The 11,512-nt window shown below is 46.2% G+C and overlaps 1 protein-coding gene across 2 annotated transcripts in view; it reads left to right on the top strand.

The window, feature by feature from the left end:
- Positions 1–594: 594 nt before the first annotated feature.
- Positions 595–11,512, top strand: part of LOC119972243 (tyrosine-protein phosphatase non-receptor type 2-like) — a 108,903-nt gene continuing 97,985 nt past the window's right edge. The window contains exon 1 of one of the 2 annotated variants that reach the window (XM_038808636.1): positions 595–832. In XM_038808636.1, the coding sequence (XP_038664564.1) occupies positions 776–832 (57 nt within the window). In that variant the 5' untranslated portion in view covers positions 595–775. The remainder of the gene's footprint in view (positions 833–11,512) is intronic. The other variant, XM_038808637.1, reaches the window with a different exon arrangement.

Genomic DNA, 11,512 nt, shown 5'->3' with positions numbered 1-11,512 from the left:
TCCCCGAACAGGCGTTGGTATGTGGCGACTAGGGGCTTTTCACAGTAACTTCATTCGAAGCCTACTTGTGACAATAAGCAAGTTTCATTTTATTTCATACACACTGTCAATGAGTCTCTCTCTGTGTCTCACACAGTGTCAATGCGTCTCTCTCACATAGTGTCAATGTGTCTCTCTCACACAGTGTCAACGAGTCTCTCTCTGTCTCTCACACACAGTGTCAATGAGTCTCTCTCTGTCTCACACAGTGTCAATGAGTCTGTCTCACACACAGTGTCAATGAGTCTCTCTCTGTCTCTCACACACTGTCAACGAGTCTCTCTCTGTGTCTCACACAGTGTCAATGTGTCTCTCTCACATAGTGTCAATGTGTCTCTCTCACATAGTGTCAATGTGTCTCTCTCACATAGTGTCAATGTGTCTCTCTCACACAGTGTCAACGAGTCTCTCTCTGTCTCTCACACACAGTGTCAATGAGTCTCTCTCTGTCTCACACAGTGTCAATGAGTCTGTCTCACACACTGTCAATGACTGTGTTGATTCCGCTTCCGGGTTCCAACCTGTCCGGTGCCGCGCATGCGTGCTGCGGCCACCCACCAAGTTGCGGCGCCTGCGCGCTGCGGGCCGGGCCAGCCACAGCTCCGGGTTTCCATGTCGGAGGCCGGAGAGTGCGGGGGAACCGGGCTCTGAGGAAAGGAAACCTCACCGAGCGGGAGGAGGGGAAGCAAAACCGGAGGCGACGGGACTCTACCGCCGCCAATCACATGCTTAAAACATGGAGGAAAAATTCGCCGAGATCGACGAGCAGAGCCGCTGGTCTCAGTCATACTTGGTAAGTTTTTAAAAGTTCTCATCGTCGGTGCTCGGCCATGTATTTATCGGACCACATCTCATATCGCCGGCGATGAAAGCGACCAGCGGACGGACGCCCGACTCCCGGTTTCTGCTAACGGAAGCCAGGCCTGCAGGCGCGAGAGCAGCAGTGGCACTGCGCCTGCGCCTGTTTAAAGGTCTTTTTCCGCTTGCCGATGGTTGATGGCTTGGAACTCCCCCCGTAAAGGGGATGTGTCCCTCGTTGCAATTGCGACATGAACTTCACCATGGGCCGCCGCAAAGCAAGACCGCAGGCTACTGCAACATTAGAGAAACTGCTCGGGGTGCTGTGCACTTTCCAAGTCCCCGTCTGCAGGGCTGACTCCTCACTTCGTTTTCAAACGTTCCACTCAGAACCTATTACATCTCACCCACAAATTCAGATCGGAAGGCAGGCAGGCAGAGTTGCTTCTCTTCTGTCCTCTTTCTTCAACCTTGTTGTTACACAGCTGTTTGCTTAAGTTTAGATTGTAGGACACCCCCTGCTACCAGCGTGGTGGCTCCCTGTGTTTTTCATTGTTAAAAGCTTGGGCATGTCTCTGCGGCAGGTTTCACAATTACATTTCTCCTAATTTGCATTCTTTCCACTGTTTACATCATGGCTCAGTTCAGTTATACTGATATGACCCAGTTTAGTAGCAAGTAATACGGCAAGGTGATTTGTAGACCAGTGTTAAAGCTTTTAGAGCTATGCTCACACTGATAGTTATTTTGTTTTCTGCACTTGTAGAATGCTAGAATTCTCATCGCATTGATGTGGGCTTCAATCAGATAAACAATTGGAGTTATATTTTGATATAAATGGATGAGTGGATTTGTGGACATTGGTGTCCTGGAACCCAATTAAATGAGCATTATTATAAACAAATTGTACACTTTGAGAGGGAGAGGATGATTGAGGTAGGAAAAATAGATTGAGACTACACCCTTTCACAGTGCTGACATGCCCTGAGGGCCCCCATCATGTTGCAATACTCCACCATCAACCACTGCCAATGTTAGCAGATGATGTGGAGATGCCGGCGTTGGACTGGGGTGAGACTGGGGTAAGACTTCTTACAATGTTAGCAGACTGTGGGATCCTGGTTCCTTGTTGTGCCGCCCCTAGGATTCTGCTCTGTTCCGCAGACATCACAACTTTCACAATGCTGTTACTTAATGGGACTTTTCCACTCCAGCACATTAGCGCAAGTGTATAGCACTGTGGCTTCACAGTGCCAGGGTTCCAGGTCCTAAGTTCGATTCCCCGCTGGGTCACTGTCTGTGCGGAGTCTGCACGTTCTCCCTGTGTCTGCGTGGGTTTCCTCCGGTTTCCTCCCGCAGTCCAAAGATGTGCAGGTTAGGTGGATTGGCCATGATAAATTGCCCTTAGTGTCCAAAAAAAAGTTAGGAGGGGTTATTGGGTTACAGGGATAGGGTGGAAGTGGGGGCTTAGGTGGTTTGGTGCAGACTCGATGGGCCGAATGGCCTCCTGCAATGTATGTTCTATATTGACAAATCCGCTCGTTACCCTTCAACAGCACCTCCCTTCCCTGCAGCCTCTTTGGGGAGGGCAAGAGCAGCAAGACTGTGGGCCCACCATTATTGCCACATAGTCTTTATATCATTCGGTGTATTGACGATGCTGTTGCTGGGTCTGTTTTGTTGAATTCCCTCCCTTCCAACACCTTGGAAGCAAGATCACCTTAAGAAGGATGAGATTTCAGTAAAAATATCCAGTGCGGCATCCTAAGTTTAATTAAGAAAGAAATAAACATGACCGTGCTAGCATTAGCCACATATCGAGAGCTAATAAAGTGATGGCGTTTCTCCCCTGACCACTTACGGTGCTACCAAATCCTGGAATTTTCAGTCATCCCAGTGCCTACTCATCCAACACATATTCAACACCCCCTGCCCCCTCCAACTGTGTGAGATCCCAGGAACAAGCCAGTAAAGCCAATACCTGTGTCACCTTCTGTAGTGCAAACAAACTAGGTTTGTGCTCCACAAAGAAATGGAAAGAAAGACTTGCATTTTTAGACTTTTTTATGACCACTGGACGTCACAGAAGCACAATTGTTACAGCACAGGAGGCCTTTCAGCCTGTCTTGACTGCACCGGCTCTCATCGGAGTAATTTACCTAATGCCACTCCCCCTCTCTTGGCCCTGCAAATTCTTCCTTTTCAGGTTACAGCCCAATTTCCTTTTGAATACTTTGATTGGACCTTCTTCCAACACATTCTCAGGCAGTGCATTCCAGATGAGGATCATTCACTGCGTGGAAAAGTTTTCCTCGTGTTGCCATTGTTTCTTTTGCTCATTTCCGTAAATATGTGCCCTCTCATTCTTCCTCCTTCTACCGATGGGAGTGTTTTTCACCTATCTCCTTTGTCCAGGCCGCTCCTGATTTTGAGCACCGCTATCAAATTTCCTCTCAACCTTCTCCAAGGAAATCAGTCCCAACTTTTCCAACCTATCTACATAACTGAAGTTCCTCATCCCTGGGACCGTTCTTGTGAATCTTTTCTGCGCCATCTCTATTGCCTTCATTAGTGTCCAGAATGGGGCATATTATTCCTGTTGAGGCTGAACCAGTGTTCCATACCAGTTGAAAGGTGCTTTAGCAGAAATTAAGTACTTTCTGAAGTACCTCTCGTAAAGTATGAAATGCGGCAGCCACTTTGTATGTAGCAAACGCCCACAATCATCATTATAGCAATATGATAATGACAAGATAATCTGTTTTTGTTGATTGAATGATAAATAATGGCGAGGACACCAAGGAAAGCTTCTCGACTCTTTTTTTCTGAATAGTGCCATGGAAAATTTTACATCCACTCGAGCAAGTAGATGGGGCTTCATTTTGACATAAAATCTGAAAGACAGGTTCTGACAGTGCAGTGTTCCCTCAGATTGTTTCTTTTTCACAGGATGGGGGCTAATGTCTTTTAAGGAAGAAAATCTGCCATCCTTACCCATTTGCCCTACATGTGCCTCCAGACCCACAACAATGATTCTTAACTGCCCTCTGAAATGGTCCAGCAAGTCACTCAGTTTAAGGGAAATTAGTGGTGGGCAACAAATGCTGGCGTTGCCAGTGATGGACAGGTTTGCTCGAGCTCCTTGATGTTAAGGTCAGGTGAACCCACCTCGCCTCTTGAGTTCAGCTCTTTTGCCCATGTTTGGATTAAGGCTGTATTGAGGTCTGGAGCTGAGTGGTCCTGGTGGAACACAAACATAGCATCAGTGAGTAGATTATTGCTGAGTAAATACCATTTGATATCACTTTCAGAAATACTTTCCATCACTTTGCTGATGACTAATAGTAGACTAATGGGGTGAGAATTGGCTAGGTTGGATTTGTTCTGCTTTTTGCGTATAGGACATGCCTAGACAGTTTCCATATTGCTGGGTAGGTGACAGTAGCTGTACTGAAACAGCTTGGCTAAGGGCACAGGTAGTTCTGAAGCACCAATCTTCAGTACCATTGCTGGAATGTTGGCAGGCTTTTAGCCTTGCCGTATCCAGTGCCTTCAGCTGTTTCTTGATATTACATGGAGAGAATGGAATTGGTCGACGACTGACATCTTTGATGCTGCAGACCTCAGCAGGAAGCTGAGATGGATTATCCACTTGGCACTTGTGGCTGAAGATCATTGCACATGCTTCAGCACTGTCTTTTGTATTGATATGGTGGACACCCACCCCCATCTTTGAGGATGGGGATATTTGTGGAGCCTCCTTCACCTGTTTATTTACCTTGGCCTTTAAAGAAGGTGGAGAGTTTAAAAAGTAAATAAATGAATGAACATACAGGAATCAAGGCTACTCATTTATGATTCGCACGTAATTTGATCTCCAAACTCTGGTCGATATTACAGAATGGAAATTAACTCCATCCCGACAATGTGTTTCAGTGAATGGCATCTGTTCCATGGTAGCAAGAATAGACGATTCAGTTCCTCTTGTTTGTTTTGTCATTTAATCAGGTCACGGCTGATCTATATCAACATCATTTACCCGCTTTTGTTTCATATCCATTAATAATCCTTATCCTAGGTGCTAACAGTGATTCCGTTGATAGCACTCTCCTTTGAGATATGGTTTAAGGTCACTGCAGGATTTGAGCACAAAAGTCAGAGCTCTCATCCAGGTGCAGTTCTGAGGGAGTTTTGCAGTTGCAGGTGCTATCTTTTGAGGTATTAAACCAAGGCCCCATTTGCCTTCTCAGGTGGATATTGAGATCTGACTACAATTGCATCTATAGAGGGATAGGGTATTGCTGGAAAGGCCAGCATTTGTTGCCCATCCCTAATTGTCCTTGAAAAGCTGGTGGTGAGTCTTGAACTGGCTGCAGTCCATCTAGTGCAGGTACACCCATTGTGATGTTAGGAAGAGAGTTCGGCTTTTTGACTCGGCAACAGTGAACAAACTGAACTATCCAAATTGGGATGTTGTACAGCCTGGAGGGAAACTTGCAGTCGATGGTGTTCCCACCTATTGCTCTTGCCCTTCCGGTGGTAGAAGGTTTGGGCTTGGAATGTGCTGTTGAAGGATCTTTGCTGGGTTTCTGTGATGCATCTTGTGGATGAAATGTCGTGAAGCCACAATGATGGAGGGGAGGTCACTGATGAAGTAGCTGAAGATGCTTGGGTCTAACACACTCCTGCAATCATATCCCAAGACTATATTGAACAAGAACAGGTGCTCTCTGATTTCATTCCGAAGTGGATTAGCTTTAATTTTAATATCGTGCTGCCTTGTTCTAGTTTCCTAATTGGAGAAAGTAATTTCTGTCTCTACTCCATTGAATTTCACATATTTTGTTTTGATCACCTGCTGAACAAACAAAACCCAAGGGAATAGAAGCCACATTTATAAAACTTGACCTCAATTTGATTTCTAACATGATTCTGGTGAATTCATACTGTATCTCTTCGATGGTCAATATATATCTTCTGCACTTTTGGTGCATTAATTCCTTTGTTGAACGTTGTTGTTGCCTTCCTGAAAGGTGCAACTTTAAATGAATCCACATTAAGTGAATCAGGCTTTCCTATTTCGGCTAATGTAAAAGCTTTAGTTAGGTTCTTCCTCGCCAGAAAAAAAAACACCCTATAAGTTGAAATACAGTACATTGCTAAATTTGTAAACAAAATAGCTTTCAAAATAGAATAAATGCAGAAGTAAAAGAAATATGCAAACTCTTCTATTTACTTTCTGCTCGCCGTCCATTGCTGCCCTTTTCACTCACCATCTCCCGCTCCATAACCCTCCAGCTCCCTGCCCCACCCCCAACCCTTTCATGGGCCACCCCTCCTATTCGCCACTTACCTTTGGTTCATTACCCAGTACCAAATCCAATGTGGCCTCGCTTCTTGTTGGCTTATCTACATACTGTGTCAGGAAACCCTCCTGCACACATTGGACAAAAACTGACCCATCTAAAGTACTCTAACTATAGCATTTCCAGTCAATATTTGGAAAGTTAAAAGCATTTGTTGTACATCCCTAACTGCCCTTGAACTGAGTGGCTTGCTAGGCTATTTCAGAGGGCAGTTAAAAGCCAACCACATAAGCCAGGCCAGGTAAGGGTAGCAGATTTCCTTCCCTAAAAAAGGACATTAGTGGACCAGATGGGTTTTAGAATAATTGATGATGGTTTCATGGTCACCATTACGGACACCAGTTTTCAATTATTATTTAAATTCCTCTAGCTGTCATGATGGGATTTATTTTTTTATTCAATTTTACGGGATGTGGGCTTTGCTTGCTAAGCCACATCCCTAATTGGCCTTAAGGTAGTGGCGAGCTGCCTTCGTGAATTGCTGCAGTCAGTGCGGTGTAGGTGCCTTGCAGATGGTAGACAGGCTTTGGGGAGTCAGGAGGTGAGCTACTTACTGCCTATGACCTTTTCTTGAGCCAGAGTATTTATACGGCTAGTCCAGTTCAGTTTCTGGTCAATGGTAACCCCTGGATGTTGATAATTCAGTGATGGTAATGTCATTGAATGGCATGGGGCGATGATTTGTTTCTCTCTTATTGGAGAAGATCATTCTTGCCACAAAAGTGCCAGGCAATGTTACTTGTCAGCCCAAGCCTGGATATTGTCCCGGTCTTGCTGCATTTGCAAGTGTCTGGGTTGTGGCAAATGGTGCTGAATATTGCACAATCATCAAACATCCTCATTCCTGACCTTATGAGAAAGGAAGGTCATTGGTAAAGCAGTTGAAGGTGGTTGGGCCTAGGACACTACCCTGAGGAACTCCTGCAGTGATGTCCTGGGGCTCAGGTTGACCTCCAACAACCAAGACCATCTTCCTTTGTGCTAGGTATGACGCCAACCAGTGAAGAGTTTTACCCCAAATCCGTGTCGACTCGTTTTACTGGTGCCTCTTGATGCCATATTCGATCAAACGCTGCCTTGATATCAAATGCAATCACTCTCACCCCACCTCTGGAGTTCAGCTCTTTTGTCCATGTTTGAATGAAAACTGTAATGAAGTCAGGAGCTGACTGGCCGGGTTTGATTTGTCCTGTTTCTTGTGTACAGGACACCCCTGGGCAATGTTTTGCCGGGTAGATGCTTGTGTTGTAGCTGGAACAGCTTGGCTAGGGGTCGATAAGTTCTGGGCAAAGTCTTGGAAAGGATTATAAGAGATAGGATTTATAATCATCTAGAAAGGAATAATTTGATTAGGGATAGACAACATGGTTTTGTGAAGGGTAGGTCGTGCCTCACAAACCTTATTGAGTTCTTTGAGAAGGTGACCAAACAGGTGGATGAGGGTAAAGCAGTTGATGTGGTGTGTATGGATTTCGGTAAAGCGTTTGTTAAGGTTCCCCACGGGAGGCTATTGCAGAAAATACGGAGGCATGGGATTGAGGGTGATTTAGCAGTTTGGATCAGATATTGGCTAGCTGTAAGAAGACAGAGGGTGGTGGTTGACGGGAGATGTTCAGCCTGGAGTTCAGTTACTGGTGGTGTACCACAAGGATCTGTTTTGGGGCCACTGCTGTTTGTTATTTTTATAAATGACCTGGAGGAGGGCATAGAAGGATTGGTGAGTAAATTTGCGGACGACACTAAAGTTGGTGGAGTTGCTGACAGCGTGGAAGGATGTTGCAAGTTGCAGAGGGACCTAGAAAAGCTGCAGAGCTGGGCTGAGGGGTGGCAAATGGAGTCTAATGCAGAAAAGTGTGAGGTGATTCATTTTGGAAGGAGTAACAGGAAAACAGAGTACTGGGCTAATGGTAAGATTCTTGGTAGTGTGGATGAGCATAGAGATCTCAGTGTCCATTTACATAGACCCCTAAAAGTTGACACCCAGGTTGATAGGGTTGTTAAGAAGGCGTAGGTGTGTTAGCTTTTATTGGTAAAGGGATTGAGTTAGGAGCCATGAGGTCATGTCGCAACTGTACAAAACTCTGGTGTGGCTGCAGTTGGAGTATTGTGTGCAGTTGTGGTCGCTGCATTATAGGAAGTGTTGCTCGTTCTGGGCGAGTGTGCTTTACACTCAATTGGCTCTGTTTTATTCCTTAGCTCTAGAGTCGGCAGGTATCGTTATGATACCGCCACAAGATTCAAGTTCAAGTTCAGACCAATGACTCAATACACCAGTTAGTAAGTTCAAACAAGCCACATTTATTATTACACAGTTATTTACTACTCATGCATATAACACTAAAAGACTAAGCTATTCCTACCACTAACAGGCCAATACTTATCTGGAATAAGGGAACTGCCGGATCAGGGAACAATGGCCTCTTGCTTTGTCCTGGATCTGCTGGCTTCCAGTTGGTGTGGACTAAAGGGGTCAGGAGTGTCTACTCTCGTAGCGTGCGTTGTATGACACTTACTTGATGGCGGCTGCTCACCAGGCCTCTCCTTCTCAAGGTCTTCTGCTGCAAAGGTGTTCTGCTGGGAGGGCCGGCTGGTCAAGAAGAAAGAATCAGTCCTGGGACCTGACTTTTATAGGTCCCAGGGGCTTCGCCCCCTTCTGGGCTGACCCTCTATAAACTTGCAATCGATTGGGTCTCTTCCCAATAGATTGATTTGAATTTCCCCAATAACGGGGCTGTTCCTCGATCACTGGGTGGTTCTTTCCACCTTATTTGTTGTGTTCATTGTGCCTGGGAATCACCGGGAATCGCTCACTTAATATGCACAGCTCGTTAGTTACAATGCTGTCTGGTTTCTTTAGCAGCTAGAATACACAGGGGATTCTGCAAACTGCTTGTCTCTTTGCAACTGTCCATTTTTCCCTGTAACCTTTGCGTTCTTCCATTTTGTGTGAGGAAGTGGCCAACCCAGGTGGCTACAGAAGGATGTGGAAGCATTGGAAAGGGTGCAGAGGAGATTTACCAGGATGTTGCCTGGTATGAAGGGAAGATCTTGTGAGGAAAGGCTAAGGGACCTGAGGCTGTTTTTCGTTAGAGAGAAGAAGGTTAAGAGGTGACTTAATTGAGGCATACAAGATGATCAGAGAATTAGATAGGGTGGACAGTGAGAGCCTTTTTCCTCGGATGGTGATGGCTAGCATGAGGTGACATAGCTTTAAATTGAGGGGAGATAGATATAGGACAAATGTCAGAGGTAGGGGGTGAAATTCTCCCAAAGGGAGACAAAGTGCCGACGCCAGAGTGAAAACTGGAGTGTTTCACTCCGGCATCGGAGGCCGCTCCTCGCCCCCTATTCTCCAGCCCCCGGGGGGCTAGGAGCGGCGCCGCGTCATTCTCGGGTGCCGGGCCTTGACGCTTGCGTCAAAGCGGCGCCGCCTGAATGACGTGGCCAGCGGCGCCCGCCTAAATGACATCACCCGCGCATTCGCAAGTTGGCAGGCGCCAACCCGTGCATGCGCGGTAGCAGTCTTCCCCTCCGCTGCCCTGCAAGACATGTCGGAGTGATCTTGCGGGGCAGTGGAGGGAAGAGAGTGCGTCTTTCAGAGACGCTGGCCCGACGATCGGTTGGCACCGATCGCGGACCAGACCCCTCCTGAGCACCCCGCTGGTGCTTGATTCTCCCTCCGCCCCCCACAGGCCCCACACGCAGCGGTCGCGCTCTGTTCACGCCGGCAGCGACCAGGTGTGGTTGGCGCCGGCGTGAACCGGTCGGGTTCGGCAGGCCGCTAGGCCCATCTGGGCCAGAGAATCGCCGCTCGACCGGAGCGGCAATTATCCGAGTGGCCTGTCGCAAAACGCGACACGCTGTTTTGGAGGGGGTGGGAGAATCGCGTGCGGGTGCCAGGGCGGCGTGGCGTGATTCGCCCGGCACTCCCGCGATTCTCCCACCCGGCGTGGGGTCGGAGAATCGCGCCCCGGTTCTTTACTCAAGAGAGTAGTAGGGGCGTGGAATGCCCTGCCTGCAACAGTAGTGGACTCGCCAACATTAAGGGCATTTAAATGATCATTGGATAAACATGGATGATAATGGAATAGTGTAGATTGGTTTCACAGGTCGGCGCAACATCGAGGCGCGAAGGACCTGTACTGTGCTGTAATGATCTAATTCTTAAAAAACAAAATAATGGCATTTTCAGTGATGTGCACATCCCTTGAAAGAATAAAAACAAACATGTTCCAAAAGAGTCCAGTGAACGGAGGGATGCAACTATTGTGAGACATGCAAGAAAAGCTACTGGCAAACTTAAATCTTCGTCAAATGTTCAAGATGATTTTAAGAGTTTGGACAGTTTCCATAAGCTAAGCTTGTGTTCCCTTACGTTTAAAGGTTTGATGAGTGACTTCATTGAGCCTATTTGAATATGCATGTAATAAAGGAACACTTGTGATTCTGGGTGACTTTAATCTGCGTATGGATTGGGTGAGTCAAATTAGTCACAGTACAATAGAGGAGGATTTTCTGAGTGCATACAGGATGGTTTTCTGGACCAAGATGTTGAGCAACCAACAAGGGAACAAGCCATCTTGGACTGCGTGTTGTGCAATGAGACAGGATTAGTCGGCAATTTACTTGTGAGACAACCCTTGGGAATGAGTGACCATAATATGATAGAATTTTTTATCAAGGCGGATAGTGAATTAGTTGGTTCCGAGACCAGGGTCCTGATCCTCAATAAAGGTAACCATGATGATGTGAGGCATGAGCTGGCTATGATGGACTGGGAATCATTGCTGAAAAGGACAGTGGGCAGACAATGATAGGCATTCAAGGAACGAATGGTGAACTCCAAAAGTTGTTTATTCCTTTTTGACGCAAGAGTAGAAAGGGAACTATGGCCAAACCAAGGCTGACAAGAGAAATTAGCAATAGTATTAGATTCACAAAAGAGGCATACAAATTGGCAAGAAAAAGCAATAGACCTGATGATTGGGAACAGCTTAAAATTCAGCAAAAGCGGACCAAGGGATTGATTAAGAAGGGGAAAAAAGCTAGCGGGAAACATAAATCTGACAAAAAGTTTCTATAGGTATGTAAAGAAAAAAAAGATTGATAAAAGCTAATGTAGGCCCCTAACAGTCAGAAACGGGGGAATTCAAAAAGGAGCAAAGAAATGGCTGAGGAACTAAATTCGTACTTTGCTTTTGTCTTCACAAAGAAAGACATGAATAATGTACCAACGGTTCTGAGATATACAAGTTTTAGTGAGGAGCTGAAGGAAATTAGTATTAGTAAAGAAATGGTTTTGGGGAAAT

This window comes from Scyliorhinus canicula, chromosome 10, assembly GCF_902713615.1.
Source record: "Scyliorhinus canicula chromosome 10, sScyCan1.1, whole genome shotgun sequence".
NCBI lineage: Eukaryota > Metazoa > Chordata > Chondrichthyes > Carcharhiniformes > Scyliorhinidae > Scyliorhinus > Scyliorhinus canicula.
Note: the sequence above shows the minus strand (reverse complement) of the source record. Positions and strands in the feature narration are given on the sequence as shown.